Source organism: Panulirus ornatus, chromosome 9 (genome assembly GCF_036320965.1).
Source record: "Panulirus ornatus isolate Po-2019 chromosome 9, ASM3632096v1, whole genome shotgun sequence".
NCBI classification, from domain to species: Eukaryota; Metazoa; Arthropoda; class Malacostraca; order Decapoda; family Palinuridae; genus Panulirus; species Panulirus ornatus.
Window position 1 is genome coordinate 15441420 of NC_092232.1, and position 23537 is coordinate 15464956.

The 23537-nt window shown below is 38.6% G+C and overlaps 1 protein-coding gene across 1 annotated transcript in view; it reads right to left on the bottom strand.

The window, feature by feature from the left end:
- sei (potassium voltage-gated channel seizure) overlaps positions 1–23537 on the bottom strand; it is a 924474-nt gene that overhangs the window by 683290 nt on the left and 217647 nt on the right. The window contains exon 10 of the mRNA XM_071664734.1: positions 904–1064. Coding sequence (XP_071520835.1) covers positions 904–1064 — 161 coding nt within the window. The remainder of the gene's footprint in view (positions 1–903; positions 1065–23537) is intronic.

Genomic DNA, 23537 nt, shown 5'->3' on the forward strand with positions numbered 1-23537 from the left:
TGCAATAATACAAACGAAGACAAATAGGAAAAAATGCTCCGACTCCAGCATTTATCATATGTTCAAATGACAGCAAAGCGAGGTGTCTTGTTCAGGAGGTGCAATCATCTGGTTTATTTCTGCTGTTATTTCCACTAAATTTTCACCCCCAGTATACCAAGTAATGATGAATAGGACAGTGATGATTATACAGACACACAATGAAGATAATACTTCAAGATAATACGACCTCTGGCTTGGACAGTCTAGCTGATGCTATGGAGTGGACCAAAGTGAAGTTGTCCTTACCTCTTATTGTGCCTGCTCAATCACTTGCTTTTGGTGGCAATAACACTGACAGTTACACATCTGATGAACATCAGAATATGTAGCACTATTTCTACAGTTTCTTTGATACAGTAATGAACTAGCTGACATAATAGTTGAAGAGAATAGCAATTATATGAAGCAAAAGTTGATTGCAACATCATAGGGTAATTGAAATAATAAATAGTGCCATATGAAAAGTAATCTCTTCGACAACCTGTCATTTCTTTGCAATTTCTAATGTCTTAAAATTGAAGTTCATATACATACATTTTCTATTTTTTACAATTATTCTTGTATTTGTTGAGATAACTTGGACTCGCAGTCACTGTGTATTTTATTATGTAATATTCTAAAGTACTAACACTTCAAACAAGATTTTTGTGTCTTAATTTTCTATCTTAACAAATTTCAAAACTACATTATAGAAAATTGATTCACAGAACATACTTTGAACAAAAAATAGAAAAAAAAGGTAAGGGAAGGGGTTAGAAAGTCTTTCCTTAAACAGTCCCTTCCTACAGTTAGTCCTGCTTCCCACAATGATTATTCCAATATAAACAAGTTTTCTACACAAAACCACTCTAAACCACTCACCTGGAAGTACTCCTCTAATCGTTGTCTCAGAGGATTAGGTATCTGATGAAATCGGATGAACTCTTTCACTCTCATGAATTGTGTGTGATACCGTGCTGTCCCTGCATATAATCTCTGGATGATAGCTGAGACGTTACCGAAGATACTGGCATACATGAGTGCTGCAGGGTAAGTTAACAGTGTTAAGGATGGGTAAGGTGATGAATGAAGGGATGAAATGAAACTATTAAAGATATATATCACATGATATCAACTTTCTTTCTTTATGATCAGATGTTCTTGGCCATCCAAAAGGAAGCACTAATATGGAGCACGTGAGGAAGAGTTGCTTTTCTAATCTACAATTTTCTTTTTTCTCACAGCATCTTTTGGCCATGTCAGCATCCACTATTTTGGTGGTATGCCAAACATTCTTTACTCCAATAGCTTTCAAAGAATGCTGATAAACACTGCTTTATCTTTTTTGGGTTCTATCTATTTCAGCTTTCTCATTTCAACTCATATGTTACTCTTATGGAGATTTATCCCAACAGAGATTATCCTCAATTTTTTCATATTCTTTCTATCTCTTGCTTCAGTCTTTGAAAGTGATGATACTTAACCCTTAAATGGCAGGCATAGTTTAAAAATTCCCTCAAAAAGTGGAAAAAATATCCTCTATTTCATGATAGATTAGCATTCAAAAGTACCTAAAAACACATAGAAAATTATACCACTACTTTTGTTTTAGCCTGGTACAGTGATAACTGAGCACTTGGAGTGAACATGAATGATGTTAGACAGTTCCTGATAAGACGAGGAAGACATGGAGGTAAATTTCTTTGCTGGTACTGAGCATGTTTACAAGCTGCACACTAACGTAGAGCATCAGTGGTTAAATAAATATATTTATAGAAATAGTACACTTTTCACAATTACATTCACGGTGAGAAAGATTGGCTGGCAAGTGTGGGAAAGATACTTAAGATTTGTTTCTTTCTTTATGCTGAACACTCCACTCTAATTTCATATATATTCATCTCAAACACAGGCACACTGCTGGTGGTGAATAACATAGATATATATAGAAAAACATTACAACTTGTACTCTACAAAATGTGTGACTACATCGAGTGGTTTGCAAGTGTGGTGAGGATAATAAAAGTTCTTCTCTTAGGATATATTGTAGCTCTTTTCCTGTCTGTTGTTTCCAAATTCCTCTAATACTACATGAACACATAAGAAAAAATGAAGCACAGTTGTTAAATATTTTGGTCCAAAAGTGACAGTTCAATGGGTGCAACTCCCTTGCAGGCTTCCTTCCTCCTTACATAATTCCACTAAAATCATCCAGTAAGTCACTAATTTTTTTCGTTATCCTTCTTCATTAGCCTCACCAACTGATATGAAAGTGTTCCTCCTAATAATGCTAGTCAGTCTAACTATCTTACTTTTCTGTGGATTCAGTGTTCAAATGACCATCAGTTGGACAGCCATGCACTTATAATGGAGGATGTTTGGATACTTATGATAAAAAAATTTTCCTCCCTTGTGGTGATAGAAATATCTATTAGCTATTAATGGTACAATATGTCTGCTGGATATTCAAACAGAGGGGGAAAAAATTAACATATCAATTGTTGTTGGCCATCATTCTGTAAGGGCACCTCAAATGCTGTCTACTGCTGTTTATGAGTTAACATGTTGCAACCTTCCAAACAAATTTTCTTTCTCCCATTGTTTCAAGTACTGCAACTACATTTTCAACAGTTTACAGCCTGGAGATTAGGGAGAAAGATTCTGCAACTGCCACTCAAATGTAAATGAAAAGGAAAAGCATACACCTGCAAGATACTAACAGATAATAACTATGAATCTGGGTTACAATGAAATGGAAAATCCTTAAAAAACACAAATCTATGAATTCATAAATTTTCATGACACAAACTGAAATGAAATGTGTTCATTAATCAAAAATATTTGTCTGGTGCTGATATACATAAAAGTTTGAAAATTCTATGATATGGGTACAAAATACAGATCATCAAAGGATATGCTTATGGAGCCTCTACTGTTACTCCTAAAAGCAAAGCCTCAGCTAAATGCAGCATTTCAATAACTAGGAATTACCGACACATGCTTACCACAAGCATGACAAATCTTATGAAGATGTCAATTATCCTACACCAGGCAACACCAATGTGAGTAGAGAAGGAATAATCTCACATAACATGCAAACGTGCAACAATTTTCCTTCGAACATACAAACCATGCAATACAGGAAGGAAAATTGGATATATTTCTGGGCAATTGGTTATCAAACCTAATTTGAATTCATAATTCCCCAAGAATATAAGGAGAAAGGTGCATAAGTGAATAGGATTACCATACTGACAGAACCAATAGCAGTCTCAAGATTTTATGATAACTTCTACTTCCAAATTACTAAATTACAATGAGTCATTTTAACAATCTTATCTCTGACTATCACAAAGCTGCATCTCTTTATACCTCTGTCACATGGTTATACCATTACTGGTTTATCAGTAATGAAACTTATGACTGTGATATTGCTAGAGATAAGATGGCGGTACTTCATGTCTGTAAAAGGGAGTCAGTCATATGCAAAGGGAAACCAGTTGATTAATGGGTGATCACCAGTTTTCTAATAATAATGCTCATTCAGTCAGCTAAACGGTCTCAGACAACAACTAGACAAATTGATTGTTCTAATAACATAAAATAAGTAAAACTGCCAGAAAAATATACTTGTTTTGGCTTGCAGATGATATATGTTATCTGAAATATGACGCTCGAGGCCGTAGTGGCAGGCTCTGAGAGCAGCATCACTAAACAACTGAGAGGGGTAAAGCTGGGAGACTGAAAGGGGGCTAAGGCTGAGTAAGAAAGAGGAATAACTGAAAGGGATAGTCCTGAATGACTCACAGCCCAGAAGCATGACAATGATCGTGAAGACCTTCTCACAGTCTGTGTTGGGGGACACGTTACCAAAGCCCACGCTAGTTATGGTGCTGAAGGTGAAGTACATTGCTGTGATGTACTTCTCCTGCAACAGGCAAGAGCGTCGATGGCAAGAAGAGGAGAAGAGGCAGAAGCAGCAACACCGGAGCAATGACGATCACAGAGGCAGATGGGGGAAGGAGGTGCATGGATGATTAGATTGAAAAATTCTAAAAATGAATTGTTAAAAAATTTTTGTTTATCACTAAGTGAAAAAAAATAAAAGGTGGTAAAATGTATGACATGAAACAAGAAAAGAAAGGATGGGGGCAGCTGACAGTGAGAGGGGATGAAGTAGTGTATCACGTACCAAATTATTATCATGCATTACACAAGCTTATTTACATAAAATGAAAGTAGATAAAGTTTGACTATTCAGTAGCCACTATCAAATTCACAAAGAAGTTGAGCACAATGAATATCAAATTGCTTTTTCTTGCATATACTGATGTTTCTCTTAGTAGTTAGTATACATTTCGATGAATGTTTCCTTTCTAATTTACCAGACTTAACAAATAAGCAGCTTTCTGATGTGGTTAGAACACAACACTTATGTAGTCTATAATTCATAAGTCATGTGGCTAATACTAACACTTTCATTGCTCTAAGCCAAAAATGTAGTGCTACATTGTAGAGTGCTTTAAGTCACAAATCTGGCTTTGGTATTTTGTGGCTCATTTTGAATGTCCAGCTGATGTATGATTCCATATCTTTACCACAGATATCACTAGCAACCTAACATCACAGCTGGAAAAAATATCAAGCAACAGTCACTCTCAAACTGTCAAAGAATGCATAACTGTCATCATTGCAGGAAGGTAGAATGATATAGCTACAATTAAAGACAATCTTTACCATTAAACATCTCAATAAGTTTTCCTCTCGTCCTCAAAATTCATGTTTTTCAAGATGTTTGAGAAATTTAACCATAAAATTCCAAAGAAATTCATAAACACTGAAAAAAATCAGTGGTGTATTTTATCCTCCATTTTCACAAGTAATGAGTAAAAGTCTTGTAGATATTTCAGCACAGTGTGCTAAAGTCCAGGGATAAGTTTTAAGTTCTAAGTGTCTAGTGAGTTAACACTGCATAATTTTGCATTTACTTTACCTAAACCTGAAAAAGTGATTACTGACTACTATTATGTTTATCTTATGTAAAAAAAAAAAAAAAAAAAAAGTGTCTTTCTGTATTTTAATTAATTTGATTTACTGATAACTTTTTTTCTAACAAAACTATAAAAGTTAGGAAAATTGTCAGTTGCACCAGTCTTATGCAATATTTCTCAAGGTCAAACAAACACCGGCAACAATGCCTCCACTTTTGTTACCAAACTTTCTCTTGCCTCACCTTGATCAGCTTTCCACTCTATCCAAAGACAAAGTCAGATAATGCAAGTGGTCCCCTAAATCTAGCTAAAAGTCACTTCATTACCTTCCTGGAAAACTCACAAAAATGTGCGATCATAGGCATGGCTGGAGGATGACTGACTGCAGCAAGAAATCATAATGCAATGCCACATCAGTCAACTTCTAGGTTTGGTAAGTGCCCTTGAAGTTGATGCTTGAAACTCAACGCATAAATATCCATCGAAAAGCATCACTCAGCTCACATAAGTCAAGGGGTTCATGAAACAATTTCTCTTGTATTACTGTTCATAATATTTATGATAATAAGGCTATTTTTTTATTAATTTATATAAGTAATGATCATTTTGTTTAGATGGTGTATAAATACATTAAAAATGAACAGGAAATATAAGAGATACAAGAGAAATAAGTAAACAATATGCAAGGGATGTGTGAAATCATGGCTGGTAGAAAAAATAGTGGGAAGTGTTTAGGTGCATGTGGAACGATGTCACATCGAGAAAAAATATTATCATCAAATAGGAACATAAATAAACAGGATCTCTGCTACCATCCAGGGTCTCCAAACTTAACACTCTTCTGCACTAATATGGAGAAAAGTATGCTAATTTTTGGGCACTTTCACCACTAACATATGATATATAAACATTATATAAGGGAAAAACTGGATTTTTTTTTTTTTCTTTTATGCTCATGGGTAAGTTAGTCAGAAGAGAAACATGCAATGAAATGGTTAGGTTAAATCCCCTGTCACCTAAACCAAGTAATAACATATACGTTCATGACCTTACATTGTACCATTAGAGGCTGGTAACCAAATTTTTCTCTTCCTTAGACTATGATGTAGTATATCTAGATTTCCAAAAGGCTTCTGATAAAGTACCTCACAGAAGACTTACATAAACTCAAAGCACATGGAATCAGTGAAGAACTCTGTACTTGGATCAGAGACTGGCTTAACAGAAGAAAGCAGCATGTAGCATTAAATGGTGAAGCCTCAGATTGGCTAGACACAATCAGTGGTTTGCCACAAGGGTCAATCCTAGGGCAAATTCTTCTCACAATACACATTAATGACCTAGAACTCAGTCTCATATCTAAGATCTCCAAATCTGCAGACAATACTAAACTAGGAGGTAGAGCTGGAAACAGGTGGGACTACAAAACGATTCAAGGAGATCTTAACTTTCTAGCAGAATGGTCAGAAAGATGGCACATGAAGTTTAATGTACACAGGTGTAAAGTTATACACTATGGAGACAGGAATATATGTTATGACTACAAACTATTCAGAAACTCTGTAATCAAAGTAAATGAAGAAAAGGACCTTGGAGTTGTCTTTAGAAATGATCTGAAGTACATTAAACTACGTCAAACAGCAAGTAAAAAAAAAAAAAAAAAGGCAACCACATGTTAGATTTCATAACCAGAAACACAAATTATAAGATACCAGAAACAATTCTCACACTTTACAATTCTCTAGCAAGACCACACCTTGAATATGCAGTCCAGGTTTGGTCCTAAAACTATGAAAAAGATGAGGAAAGATTAAAGCAAGGACAAAGACGAGCTACAATACTGATCCCATTCCTTAGAAATCTGGAATACGAAGATTGGCTAAAATGACTGGATCTCTTCTCCCTCAATAAAGGGAGACTTCGCGGCAACTTCATCCAAGTGTTCAATATTCTGAACAAGTTCGATAAATTACGAACATATTTCTAAAATACATGAAAATATCGTCACCAGGACAAGTGGAATAAAACTCAAAGCCAAAAGATGCAGTGTGGATGTGGGAAAGAGCGTCTTTTCCTATAGGTGCGTTGAGCACTGGAACAAGTTACCGTCAGACATAATGAATGCTATCATTTATCCATTCATTATACTTTGTCACCGTCTTCCGAGAGGTAGCGCAAGGAAACAGACAAAAGAATGGCCCAACCCACCTACATACACATGTATATACATACATGTCCACACACACACACATACATACCTATACATTTCAACGTATACATATACATACATACACAGACATATACAAATATATACTCATGTACATATTTCATACTTGCTGCCTTTATTCATTCCTGTCGCCACCCCGCCACACATGAAATAACAACCCCCTCCCCTGCATGCACGTGAGGTAGCACTAGCAAAAGACAACAAAGGCCACATTCGTTCACACTCAGTCTCTAGCTGTCATGTATAATGCACCGAAACCACAGCTCCCTTTCCACATCTAGGTCCCACAAAACTTTCCATGGTGTACCTACCCTAGACACTTCACATGCCCTGGTTCAATCCACTGACAGCACGTCCGCCCCGGTATACCACATCGTTCCAATTCACTCTATTCCTTGCTTGCCTTTCACCCTCCTCCATGTTCAGGCCCTGATCCCTCAAAATCTATTTCACTCCATCTTAGGGAAGTAAATGCAAGAGTTTTGAAGAGAGGGGTGAGTATGCAGTCTGTTGTGGATGAGAGGGACTGGGAAGTGAGTCAGTTGTTATTCGCTGATGATACAGCACTGGTGACTGATTCGGATGAGAAACTTCAGATGTTGTTAAGTTTGAAAGGAGAAAATTGTAGGAAGTAAAGTGTTTTTGATATCTGGGAGTGGCCATAGCAGCGGATGGATCTATGGAAGTGGAAGTGGGTCACAGGGTAGGGGAGGGGGCAAAGGTTCTGGGAGCAATGAAGAATGTGTGGATGGAGAGAACGTTATCTGAGAGAGCAAGAAATGGGTGTGTTTGAAGGAACAGTAGTTCTAACAATGTTATATGGTTGTCAGGTATGGGCTTTAGATAGAGTTGTACAGAGGAGGGTGGATGCATTGGAAATGAAATGGTTGAGAACAATATTTGGCTTGAGGTGGTTTGATCAAGTAAGTAATGTAAGGGTAAGAGAGATGTGTGGAAATAAAAAAAGGATGGTTGAAAGAGCAGAAGAGGGTGTGTTGAAATGGTTTGGACATATAGAGAGAATGGGTTAGGATAGATTGACAAAGAGGATATATGTGTCAGAGGTGAAGGGAACAAGAAGCGGGAGACCAAACTGGAGGGGGAAGGATGGAGTGAAAAAGATTTTGAGCAATTGGGGCCTGAACATACACGAGGGTGAGAAGCGTGCAAGAAATAGAGTGAATTGGAATGATGTGGTATACCAGGGTTGACATACTGTCAATGGACTGAACCAGAGCATGTGAAGCGTCTGGGGTAAACTATGGGAAAGTCTGTGAAGCCTGGATGTGGATAGGGAGCAGTGGTTTCACTGCATTACACATGACAAGTAGAGATTGAGTGTGAACAAATGTGGTCTTTTTGTCTGTATTCCTGACACTGCCTCGCTGAAGCAGGGGGATAGCACTGCTGTTTTCCCATGGGGAGGGTAGTGACGGGAATGGATGAAGGCAAGCTAGAATGAATGTGTAAATGTGTATGTAAGTAATGTCCACGTATGTGTATATATATATATATGTTGATATGTATATGTGCATATTGGGCGTTCATGTATATATATGTGTATATGAGTGGATGAGCCATTCTTATCTGTTTCCTGGCACTACTCACTGATGCGGGAAACAGCAAATTATGTACAATAATAATAATAATAGTAATAGTAATAATGTTAATATATTAATAATCCCAGGGGGCAGGGGAGAAAGAATACTTCCCACACACAGGTACACAACTGATTTTCCGGTACACTTAGTTCCAAAGCCTTACCGGATTAACCATTTTGCCAGACCAACTGTGGTCACATAATAATAATTCAACAACACCTCTAACCCACTAATTATACATTTCCCATGTGTCTAAGGTAATACCATGGACTGCTGGAAATTTAAATAAAACAAATATTAAATGTTTGAGCACCCTAGGATGGTAAGTCTGCCCTTAGATTGTTTGAATCCTGTGGGGCCTTCTTCGTCTTCTGTTGTTAGTGTTTTCCTAGGTGTGCAACACCAGAATAATGCAGTTTCATCTGCATTACACACTTGCTCAGGGACTGAGGTGCTCATCAGCTATGAGTTTTGCAAATTCATCCACATACTTGGCAGCTCCTTCGTGGTTTGCAGACCACGTTTCTCCGTACACTTTATTCATGGAAATTCCATGAGGCTTCTTGAATCTTTGTAAAGCCATCCTTCACTACAGTCATGCTCATGTTGTAATTTAAGTCCTTTATGGAACAACTTAGCCTGGTCCATTATCATGCTACCTGACAAGTCCACTCCATCACTCCGACGCTGTTGAAACCATTCCATCATCACTTGATTGTGCTCAGTACTGTTACCATCTTTCATAGTTTTTCTAATTTTCATTTGCTTCTTGGAAGCACTGTCTGAATAGAATTTCAACATTTTCTCCCTTTGGTTCTTTACATCATAAGCAGTTGATGAACCAATACTGTAGATGTCACACAGCTTATGCACCGAAATATCACAGTCCATTTTTTTTCAACAGTTCAACTTTATCTTGGATCGATGTGGACTGGTGTTTATGTTTGACACCATGACTGAGACTCTCATATGTCTTAGAAGCCATACCTAGGATTAAATTTAAGCAACATCAGCTAAGAATCTCACAGAATTGTGTTATCACCATCAACAAGTGCAGTGGAAAGAATGTAAATAAGTGCAACCTACACACACTGCCATCTGTAGCCGCCCAGTAAACTAGACTGGTGGCTGCTTAATTTCAAGTTCCCTCACATAATTTTGTCCAGACTAAAGGAAGTGCCGAACCATCAGTTGCTGGAAATTTGATGGTGTACCTGTATTTCTTGCATGTCGTAGAAGGTGACTAAAAGGGGTGGGAGCAAGGGGCTGGAATTTTCCCTGTAAGGTTCATTCATCCATTCTTCATGCTACCTCACTAACACAGGAAATGGCGAATATGTAGGAAAAAAAATTTTCATTCTTGATTGCCATTTCCCGCATTAATGAAGTAGCACCAGGAACAGATGAAGAAAGGCCACATCTGCTTACATTCATTCTCTAGCTGTCATGAAATGCACCAAATGCACAGCCCCCTATCCACAATCAGGCCCCACAGACCTTTCCATGGGGTTAACTCAAGACGCTTCACATGCCCTAGTTCAGTCCATTGACAGCACATTGACCCAATATACCAAATCATTCCAATTAACTCTAACCTGTGCAAGCCATTTGCCCTCCTGCATGTTAAGGACCCAATCGCTTAAATTTTTTTTTCACTCCATGCTTCTATCTCCAATTTGGTTTCTCCGTTCTCCTTGTTTTCCCCACTTCTGACGTATATATCCCCTTCGTCAACCTTCCTCACACATTCTCTCATGTCCAAACAATTTGGTCTCCCGGTTCCCTTTGTTATCTCCACTTCTGACACATATATCCTCTTTGTCAACCTTTTCTCCTCATTCTCACCATACTTCCTTACCTGAATTTCAGCAAACCCTTTTCTGCTCTCTTAGCCACACTCCTTTTGTTCCATACATCCCTTAACCTTTCATCACTTACTCACTCAAACCACCTCACACCATATATTGTCCTCAAACATTTTATTTACAACAGCCCTTGTTAGGACTACTATTCCTTCTCATATAGAGTTCTCTCTTTCCAAAATACTTCAGCACTCCCAGGACCTTTGACCCCTCAGCCATCCTGAGACTAACTTTCACTTCCATGGTTCCATTTGCTTATCAAAAACACATCACTTCCTCCAAATTTGCTCCTCTCGAACTTACACCATAGCTAACCTGTCCTTGCTCCTCTCGAACTTACACCATAGCTAACCTGTCCTTCAACCCTGCTAAACCTAAAAACCTAGCTTTTGTTCACATTTACTCTCAACTATATCTTTCCACACACACTTCCAAACTCATCACCACCTTCTGTAGTTTCTCACTTGAATCTACCATCAGTTCTGCATTATTAGCAAACAACAACTGATCATCTTCCCAGGTCCTCTTATTCCCAACAGACTGTATACTTGCCCCTCTCTCCAAGACTCTCGCATTTATGTCCCTCACCACACCACCCACAAACAAATCAAACAACCATGGTGACATCCCACATCCCTGCTACAGAACAACCTTTACCTGGAACCATTCACTCTTCTCTCTTCCTACTGTAAACATACATCCTTAATAAAAACTTTTCACTGCTTCTAGCAATTTACCTCTCACACAATATATTCTTAAGATCTTCCATAAAACATCTCTCTCAACCCTATCATATACCTTCTCCAGATCCATAAGTGTCACATACAAATTCATCCGTTTTCCTAAATATTTCTTAAACACATTCTTTGAAGCAAACACCTAATCCACACATCTACTAACTTTTCTGAAACCTTACTGCACCTCTCTACATCTGATGCTGTGTACATGGCTTCACCCTCTCAATCAACATCCTTCCATATGACTTACCAGGTATACTCAACAAACTTAGACCTCTAGAGTTCAAACACTCACCTTTATTCCCTTTGCCTTTCTACAATAGTACTATACATACACTTTGTCAATCCTCAGGTTCCTCACCATGACCCATACATAAACATAAAAATTCTTACCAACCAATTACCACCACCATCACCCACATTCTTAATGAATTCAACAGCAACATCATCCATTCCAGCCACCTTGTCAAATTTCATCTTAAGTAAGGCTTTTGTTATCTCTTCTCTCACCAAACCACTCTCCATGATTCTCTCACTTTGCATACCACTCCAACTGTAGTCCTTTCTTACCTTCATGGATCCATTCCTGAAAACCACAAATTTTATCAACATGAACTTAACTGGTGTTAAACCTAAATGGCAAATCATGAATTTTGTTCTTGGTCTTTTGGGAACCCCCTCTGAGAAGTATTATGTTTACTTATACCATATGTATGCACCTCCATCAACACAAAAGTAATATTCAGATCACATTAATACACAAATTACATAGAAATAATGAATAGGTGTGCCGTTCTTAACACATAAAAACAGAAGTTTGTAGTTTGGTAGGTTTAAGTGCAACTGACAAACTCTGCCTTCTTCACATAATCACTATGTAATGCATTTGCATTCTAGACTAATAACCAATATCAAGAAATAATGTAGTAATATTACTTAAGTGTTTTTAGGACGATGGGCAGCTAGTTCACAGCAGCTGTCACAAAGGCAGTGCCTGCTGGCAGACACTACCCGAGGTGGAGACACCTCCTATCAAGTATGGCCATAAGTGTTGTTATCTTCCTGTAGCACTTCTTGCTGATGTTTCAGACAATTACATATCAAAAGGAGGTGTTTTGTCTGTGAATATCCTTTCATCTAGAAATGATATGTTCAGTAACACTTCTGCTGACACCAGGAGGGTCACGATCTTGTATGTTTTGATATCAACAGTGCAATTTACAGACAAACTCCTATGAGCAAGAATGCTTTTGCATGGGTGACTAAAGTTTTAACACTGATTATACCCGAATATTTCATTAGGATGTTACCATCAAAATACAAAAATTTTTGATATTATTGAAGAAATGTAATATTCAAAAATGACCACGGTAAATTTGTTTGTCAGCTAACCATATGCATTCCTTGTTAAAGAAGTCAGTAGATGGTGCTGACATCATATCATTCAGGATGTCGACCATCCTGAAGTCCTGGAGTTACCAAGAACACTATTATCAAATCAATTGTTCTTTAGGCATAAAACTCCTCCTTTGTATTCATAGATGTGCGAAACATTAACAAGAATGCTATATGTACACACAACAGCACTTATGGCTTAGTTTATTAATAGATTACAAGACAAAAAATTGGGAAAGGATTCATACTGTGAAATATGTAAAATACAGATGACTGAACAGTTTGCTCATGAATATATTTTTCATGCTACCTTCAAATCTCACTATGCACAACCATGGTATCTAAAGACAAGTAAAAACAACATCCTGAGAGTGGGTAACCATGGTAAGAATAACTTGTATCAATATGTATTCTAGCCATCTTGGCAAAACATACATACTTTTGTTATATCACCTATTCTCATACGTACATTTTCTCTGAGTGCTGCATACACAGGAACACCACTGATTTTCTGGCACTCTTGGTTCCAAATCCTTGCCGGATTAACCATTTAGTCAGACCAGCCATGGTCACATAATAATTCATCAACACACCTCTAACCCACAAATTGTACATCTCCCATGTGTCTAAAGTATACCATGTGTCTAAAGTATTCGTCTGCATTATACACTTGCTCAGAACTGAGGTGCTCATCAGCTACGAGTTTTGCAAATTTGTCCACATACTTGGCAGCTCCTTCGTGGTTGGCAGACCTCTTTTCTCTGCACACATTATTCATGGAAATTCCATGAAGCTTCTTGAATCTTTGAAGCCATCCTTCACAACAGTAACGCTCATGTTGTAACTTAAGTTCTTTATGGAACAATTTAGCCTGGTCCATTATCATGCTACCTGACAAGTCCATTCATCACTCTGACGCTGCTGAAACCATTCCATCATCACTCAATTGTGCTCAGTAGTCCTAACATCTCTCATATTTTTCTAATCGTCATTTGCCTCTTGGGATCGTTGTCTGCATAGAATTTCAATATTTTCTCCTTCTGCTTCCTTGTATCATAAACAGTTGATGAGCCAATACTGTAGATGTCACACAGCTTATGCACCGAAACACCATGGTCCATTTTTTTCAACAGTTCTACTTTATCTTGGATCGATATGGACTGGTGTTTATGTTTAACACCATGAATGACACTCTCATATGTCTTAAAAGCCATAGCAAAATAGCTAAGAATCTCAGAGAATTGCTGTATCACCACCAACAGGTGCAGTGTAAAGAATGAAAATAAGCGCGCCCTACACACAACGCCATCTGTGGCCGGCCAGTAAACTAGTCTGGTGGGCGCAGTAATTTCAAGTTCTCTCATGTAATTTTGTCCAGACTAAAGAAGGTGCCGAACCATCAGTTGCCGGAAATTTGGTGGTGTACCTGTACTAAAACCATTGTCTATGTCACTGTGAATATATATAAAGGGGAGACTGCAGACATTTCCCATTTTGAGTCTATATTTTTCTTTTATGTTTTCATTGCTAATGTGGTTTCTTATTTAGTCAACAACATAAAGATGAAGGACTGTCAAACGGGACAATCTTAAGCGAGAACCTACAATAAATAATGACAAAGTCTGCAGATAACATATTCACCCAAAACCACTGGAATAGATAAAGAAAATTTGCAAGATCTTTCATATATTACATTTTCAGATCAGATGACAACTTAGTTACACAGAACATAGAATATACACCCAACAGGCAGGAAGAAAGAGGTCATGGTGAGGTCATTTCAAGCCCCCTAAGTTTGGAAGGTCCCATATGACCTAACCAATCACCCTGAGATCAAGGAGGCAGATACTTTACACAGCTCAGATCTGTCATTATGGTCTCATATCAAAATTGCCTATACCTTTTAGTTCTTTTAGAGGAATCTATGTTTAAGCAAGATTCCATATCACTTCTTTCCAGAACAATGTTTGAACTTATGATGGTGGAAAGGTTTTCCTAATCTATGTGGTAGTTAAATGAGGCTTCATGTTGGAATAAGGCATTATACTATAATGTTGGCAGCTTCTAGCACTATTTTAGTTGGTTAGTACATTCTGGTAACTCTCTGCATTTCTGGCTAAGGTAAAACCTATCACACTATTCACAAGCAATTTCATACACTCCATCATCTTAACCTTAGGATTATGTTAGGTATGTTGTTCTTTACCATGCTATCATATGTGAAAGCCACTCGGACATCAAGCTTTTTGACACAAGGGACAATGAAATTTTTATTGAATGGCATAGCAGGTGTCTTGTGTCTAGTTTTCCCTGTGTTGCATCATTATCATATCTTATTTTGGGTATGTCTTGACTTTGCTTTATGATCCTTGCTGGGTTTGGGAGTCTTCTGGCTATCTCTGATTTAATTTGTATTTCACTGTCAACAAATTTGGGGCCTATGATCTTGTAAGCTCTTAGAAACATAAAAGTTGATACAGAATTCTTAACATCAATATGATGATCAGAGCAGAAATGAACATAAGATAGGATGTTAGACTGTTTTCTGTACACTCCATCCAAGAAGGGTAAACTATTGCTATGCTCTTCTTCAACAGCAAACTTTATAGACTGGGACAGGTTATTCAGTCTTGTCTAAAAAATTAACATCTGCATGGACCGACCATAAACATAAGATGTAATCAACTTATCTGAACTACACAGCATATCTAAGTTTATATTGCTAAACAATCTAGTTCCAAAATATTCCTTGTACAAGTTATCCAAAACAAGGGTTAAGGGATTACCCATGGCCATGCCAAACCTCTGGATAAAGCACTATCAATCAAAGGTGAATGATGAATAATCTACACAGGTTAATCGATTTGACAATATTAGAACGAGGAATTTTGTCACTGTTTGAACCTAACATCTGGAAGAAAATATGATATACTGACAGCAGGAACATTAGTGAAAGAGAATCAACATTTAAACTAAAAAATTTACACTCTCATTAGCAACTTATAATGGTTCTACTTTGGTGATCAGATCAACATTGTTGCAGATCAGTGATTCAAAGACTGTACTACAAAAGGTGATAATATTATTACTAACTGAGCTCGTACTTGCTTACATATCTCTTGCAAGTCATTGAAGGTGATTAACAGTGTCAGGAGTGGATTGGCTGGAAATCTCCCATCCTGTTTTACTCTCCAAAGGATGAGACAGAGGAAGGAGTCCAGCAAGGATATTTTTCCTTTATGGCTTATCTATCTATTTCTAATGCAACCTTGTTCACGTGGGAAATAGCATACATGTATAGTAAAGTGTGTGTAAGAAGAAAGCCAAGAGTAAATGTGAATAAGAGCAAGGTTATAAGGTTCAGTAGAGTTGAGGGGCAAGTTGATTGGAGGGTAAGTTTGAATGGAGAAAAACAGGAGGAAGTGAAGTGTTTCAGATATCTGGGAGTGGATTTAGCAGGAGATGGAACACTGGAATCGGAAGTGTCACAGGGTGGGGGAGGAGGCGAAGATTCTGGAAGCATTGAAGAATGTGTGGAAGGTGGGAATGTTATCTTAGAGAGCAAAAATGGGTATGTTTGAAGGAATAGTGGTTCCAACAATGTTATATGGTTGCGAGGCATGGGCTATAGATAGGGTTGTGCGGACGAGGGTGGATGTTTTAGAAATAAGATGTTTGAGAACAATATATGGTGTGAAGTGGTTTGATCGAGTAAGTAATGAAAGGGTCAGAGAGATGTGTGGTAAAAAAAAGTGCAGTTGAGAGAGCAGAAGAGGGTGTATTGAAATGGTTTGGTCACATGGAGGAAAGATTGACAAAGAGGATATATGTGTCACAAGTGTAGGGAACGAGAAGTGGGAGACCAAATTGGAGGTGGAAGGATGGAGTGGCAGGATGGCAATGGGAAAGGATGGAGGCAGCAAGTATGAAGATGTACATGTGTATATATGTATATGTCTGTGTATGTATATGTATGTATATGTTGAATGTATTGGTATGTATATGTGCATGTGTCGGTGTTTATGTATATACATGTGCATTTGGGTGGGTTGGCCATTCTTTCGTCTGTTTCCTTGCGCTACCTTGCTAACGCAGGAGACAGCGACTAAGTATAATAAATATAGAACATCTCAGGTAAACCATGAAAAGGTCTGTGGGGCCTGGATATGGAAAAGAAGGTATGGTTTCAGTGCATTACACATGACAGCAAAGAATGGATGTGCATGAATGAGGACTTTCTTTGTAAGTTTCCTGGTGCTACATTGCTGATACGGGGTGGTAGTGATGTTTCCTGTAGCATGGAGTGGTGCCGGGAATGGATAAAGGCAAGCAAGTAAGAATATGTTCATAAGTATATATGTATATATATTCATATGTATGTATGTATGTATGTATGTATGTATGTATGTATGTATGTATGTATGTATGTGTGTGCGTGTGTGTGTGTGTGTGTGTGTGTGTGTATCATTTTTTATTTATTTATTTATTTCAACTATTATACTTGACTGCCTTTTCCCACATCAGCGAGGTAGCTCCAGGAAACAAATGAAGAATGGCCCAGCCTCTCATATGCACATATATATATAAACAAACTCCCACACATGTACATATACATATTTATACCTATCAACATATACATATATCCATACATATACATAGAGATATATACATATATACACTTGTACATATTCATACTTGCTTGCCTTCATCCATTCCAGGTGCCATCCCACCCAACAGGAAACAGCATTGCTACCCCGTATCAGTGAGGTAGCACCAGGAAAACAGACAAAAAAAGGCCACATTTGTTCGCACTCAGTCTCCAGCTGTCATGTGTAATGCACCGAAACCACAGCTTCCTACCCATATCTATGCACCACAGATCCTTTCATGGTTTACCCCAGACATTTCACATGCCCTGATTCAGTCCACTGACTGCATTTCAACCCCAGTATAACACATCGTTCCAATTCACTCTTCTCTATGCATGCCTCTCACCCTCCTGCATGTTCAGGCCCTGATCATTCAAAATCTTTTTTACTCCATCCTTCCACCTCCAATATGGTTTCTCACTTATCCTTGTTCCCTCCACCTCTGACACATATATCCTCTTTGTCAACCTTTCCTCACTCATTCTCTCAATGTGTCCAAACCATTTCAACACATCCTCTTCTGCTCTCTCAGCCACACTCTTTTTATTTCCACACATCTCTCTTACCCTTTCATTACTTAATCAAACCACCTCACACCACATATTGTCCTCAAACATTTCATTTCCAACAAATCCACCCTCCTCTGTACAACCCTACATGTAGCCCATGCCTTGCAACCATACAATATTGTTGGAACTACTATTCCTTCAAACATACCCATTTTCGCCCTCTGTGATAATGTTCTCTTTTCACACATTCTTCACTGCTCCCAGGATCTTTGCCCCCTCCCCCACCCTATCAATTGCTTCCACTTCCATGATTTCATTCCCTGCTAAGTTCACTCCCAGATATATGAAGACATGGTGTTGACATAGATTTAAGTCAGAAACTGTATAAACTATTCTCTGAGTTTGTGGGAGTGTGTGAAAGGTAAAGCTAAGAGTAAATTTGAATAAATACAAAGTTATCAGGTTCAGCAGTGGAGAGAAACAGGTTAGCCAGTGTGAACCTTAATGGAGAAACTTTGGAGGAAATAAAGTGTTTTAGATGCCTAGGAGTGGATATAAGAGCAAATGAAAACATGAGAACTGAAGTAAGTAAGAGGGATGGGAGAGAGGTCAACAGTCCTGGGAGCAATGAGGAATGTGTGAAAAGAGGTCACTATCTTGAAGGGTAAAGATGTGCATGTCTGAAGGTATGGGAGTTCCAGTGAGGCTGTATGAAAGTTAGAAATGGGCCATGAATGAAAATGTAAGGAAAAGGGCGACTGTGTTGGAAATTAAATGTTTGAGGGCAATATGTGGTGTGAGGAAGGTTGATCAAGTACAAAATGACAGGCTTATAGGAAACAAAGTGGTAAGGGGAATAACCCTTGAAAAACATTGGGGGTTAGGGTAAGTTACCCTTGAAAGACATACCTTAAGTCCTATAATAAACACTTCAAGATTAAAAATCAGCATGTTATACTTCATAAACAACATTTCTATTCTCCAAAAGTATAAAGAAAATGATATACAATACTTCAAAAGACTAAGAAAGAAATAATATTGCACAGCATATGGCATCCCTGATGCTGTGCGCTTGGCCTCTGTACTCCCACAAAGCAGCCAGCCAACTATGTCACACAAAAGGCTGTCTCATTTTTGTTTATGGTATGCACTATTGACTTGATAACACCAAAATGCCTCCCAAAAGATGCAGCACTTTCACTACATGCAAAGCAATCAGTTAAGTCCACTTTTTGCTCTAAAGACATAATATCTTTGCCCTTAGGGTAGCACCACTTGCTTTATGCTCTTAGGTCATATCTAGGGACACAAAACAGCAAACACGTTAAAGTTATCAAAAGTATGTACTGCATCTCAATCACTTACAAAGCTCCTCTCTCAAAAAGAGTCACAGAGACAGAATGATGCAGACAGAGCATGGGAGGCAAGGCCTGAGTGATGTGGTCATCTCACTAGTGCATCCCTTGTGAATCTTCATGCCACCACAGTGCTTGATCCTGCCTGGCTTGGTCAGAAGTAGCCCATTTCCCTGTGTTACTCATTCAACAGGAGGAAAGTATAGCACAGAAACTCAAAACTTTGCACCACAGTTGGCAAAATGATATACATTATTTCAAGCATGTATTCACAAAACAAAGATGGTAATACCAAGTATGCAAGGGAACACTGTATTGTCCTAATTTCATTTCCAATACATCCACTCTCTTTCATATTTTTCCATCTATGGCCCATGCCTCACACCCATACATTACCATTAGGAGTAATCCATCTTTGCCCTCAGAAACACTGACTTCTCTTTCCACACACTTCAAATAACCCAGACCTTTTAGCCACTTCACTGATCCTATGGGTTACTTCAGCTCCCAAGGTTCTATTTGTTGCTACATCCACTTCCAGACATCTGAAGCACTCCACTTCCTCCAAGTTCTCTCCATTCAAACTCCAACTCCAACCTGTCTAACTTCACTGCTTAACCTCATATTCACTCTCAACTTTCTCCTTTCACACACTTTCCTAAACTCAAAAACCAGCTTCTGCACTTCCTCACTTGAATCTGTCAATAGCATCATGTCAACAGTAAACAATGTATGACTCACCTCCCAGGCCATTCCACCTTCAAGACTGTACATCTGAAGCTTTCTCCACAACACCCCCCATTCACTTTCCTCACCACCCCATTCATAAGTAGTAAGCACTCATGTTAAATCACATGTCCCAACTGCAAACTCACCTTTAAATGAAAAAAGTCACCTTCCTTTCCTACTCGCACACATGCCTTACTTTTGAGATAAAAATTCTTCACTACTTCTTATAGCTTCCATCCAAAACCAGATAATCATAACACTATCCACTAAGAATATCTATCAACCTCATCATATACTTTCTCCAAATCCATAAATGCCACATACAAATCCTTCTGTTTCTCTAAGTAATTTTCAAACAGTTTCTCCGAAGCAATCACTTTATCCAACTCCTGAAACCACACCCTTTCTTCCCAGTCTGATGCCCTGTACATGCTATCACACACTCAATCACCCTCTTCTTAATCACAACTCACTCAAACAACTTATTAATCATACTCAGCATACTTACACCTCTTTAAACTGAACATACACTTTTGCATCCTTTGTCTTTATACAGTGACACTCCACTATACAAGCATTCCATCAGTCTTAAGTATCTTACCATGAGCCATAAATACATGGAAAACCCTCATATACCAATCACCAACACAGTCACCCTCTTTCTCAAGAAATTTAACCACAATCCAATGCACTCCAGCTATTTTGCCACACTTCATTTCAAGGAAGTCTTTTACCACCTCTTCTCTTTTCACCAAACCACTTGCCATGGCTCTCTCACTTTATATACCTCTACATTGGAAACATCCCACATATGCCATCATATCATTAAACACATTCAATAATCCTTCAAAACACTCATTCCATCTCCGCTCCATCTCATCTTTGCTTGTTACAACTTCCCCATCTGCCCCTTTCACTGATGTTCCCATTTGTTTTATTGTTCCCCTCACAGTATTACCTTCCTTCCAAAACATTATCTTAATCAGCCTGAAGTCTGCTGAGACTGCCTCACCCTAAGTCTCACTTGCCCTCTCCCTCAGCCCCTGCACCTTCCTCTTGACCTCCTGATGCTTCTCTTATACATCTAATCACTCTCACTCCTCTGCATGTCCACACAATTCTCTTTTCTCTTTCACTAGCAACTTAACTTTGTCTTCCCACCTCTCATTACTCTCTCTCACATGCCTACCACCCATCTTTCACACATCACACACATGTAAGCACAGCTTCCTATATATCTCCTATTCCTTCCCCATTCCCATAATTTCATTAACTCTCACTTCTTGCCATTCTTCACTCAATCTTTCCTGGTCTCTCTTAACTTTATCCTCTTTTCCAAGCTTATTCACTTTCACCAGCCTCTTTCCACCCACATAATTTCCTTTTTTCCTGAAGCTTCTATATACTTTCACCCTTACTTCCACCAAGCAATGATGAAACATCCCACTAGTCATCCCTCTGAGCACATTCATTTATAGGAGTTGTCTTTTGCATGCTTATCTATTGGTACATAATCCAATAATCCCAACCAACCACATATACTGATGAAGCTATATCTTTAAACTAGGTAATCCCATTCAACAATCCTTTTTAGAGCAAACAATTCCACAATTCCACTATTTTCATTAACAAAGAGTAACCCAAGCCACTAAACATGCTTTCAACAGCCATATCACCCACTCATGCATTTATATCACTGTTCACAAAATATTCAACCTCTTGCATCAAAACTGTTGATTTCCTAACTCATCTCTCTTTCGTTTGTATTAGAGAGAGAGAGAGAGAGAGAGAGAGAGAGAGAGAGAGAGAGAGAGAGAGAGAGAGAGAGAGAGAGAGAGAGAGAGAGAGAGAGAGAGAGAGAGAGAGAGAGAGAGAGAGAGAGAGAGAGAGAGAGAGAGAGAGAGAGAGAGAGAGAGAGAGAGAGAGAGAGAGAGAGAGAGAGAGAGAGAGAGAGAGAGAGAGAGAGAGAGAGAGAGAGAGAGAGAGAGAGAGAGAGAGAGAGAGAGAGAGAGAGAGAGAGAGAGAGAGAGAGAGAGAGAGAGAGAGAGAGAGAGAGAGAGAGAGAGAGAGAGAGAGAGAGAGAGAGAGAGAGAGAGAGAGAGAGAGAGAGAGAGAGAGAGAGAGAGAGAGAGAGAGAGAGAGAGAGAGAGAGAGAGAGAGAGAGAGAGAGAATTTTGAAGGATTGCTAAATTTGTTTAATGAGATTGGCAGTTTTAGGGTATTTTGGTCAGGGTGGTATGTGAAGTGAGTCATGGAGAGTGGTTTGGTGAAGACAGAAGAGGTGGTGAAAACTTTGAGGATGACGAAATGGGGCAAGACAGCTGGAGGGAGTGGATGGTATTGCTGTTGAACTTATCAAGAAAGGGGATGATAGTGATGTTGATTAGTTGGTAAGGATATTCAGTGTATATATGGATCATGGTGAAATGCCTGAAGACTGGAGGAATGCATGTATAGTGCCACTGTATAAAGGTAAAAGGGGAAAAGGTGAGTGTTCAAACAACAGAAGTTTGTTGAGTATACTTGGCAGGTTGTATGGGTGGGTATTAATTGAGAGGGTGAAGGCATGTACATAGCATCAGACTGGGGAGGAGCAGAGTGGTTTCTGAAATGGTAGAGGTTGTGTTGATCAGGTGTTTGCTTTGAATATGTGTGAGAGAAATACTCAAAAAACAAAATGTGGCATTTTTGGATCAGGAGAAGGCATATGAAATGGTTGATAAAGATGCTTTGTGAAAGGACCTAAGAATATATGATGTGGGTGGTAAGTTGCTAGAAGCAGTGATAAGTTTTTATCAAGAGTATAAGACTTGTATACAAGTAGGAAGAGAGGAAAGTAAATGGTTCACAGTGAAGGTAGGTCTGTGGCAGGGGTGTGTGATGTCACCATGGTTGTTCAATTCATATATGGATAAGATGGGGAGGGAGGTAAATGCAAGTCTTGGAGAAAGGGGCTAGTATGCGGTCTGCTGGGGATGAGAGGGACTGGGATGTGTCAGTTGTTGTCTATGCAGTCTGCTGGGGATGAGAGGGACTGGAAAGTGTCAGTTGTTGTCTATCGATGATACAGCACTAGTGGCTGATTCGAGGAAGAAACTGCAGAAATTGGTGACTGAGTTTGGAAGTGTGTGATAGGAGAAAGCTGTGAGTAAATGTGATTTAAAGCAAGATTATCAGGTTCAGCAGAGTGGAGGGGCAAGTTAGTTGGGATGTAAGTTATAATGGAGTAAAATTGGAGGAAGTGAAGTGTTTTCGATATCTGGGAGTGGACTTGGCAGTGAATGAAACCATGGAAGTGGAAGTGAGCAAAGGTTCTGGGAGCGATGAAGAATGTGTGGAAAGAATGTTATCTCAAAGGACAAAACAAGATATATATGCAGGAATAGTAGTTTCAACAATACCATATGGTTGTGAGGCATGGGATATAGATAAGGTTGTGCAGAGCAGGGTACATGTGTTGA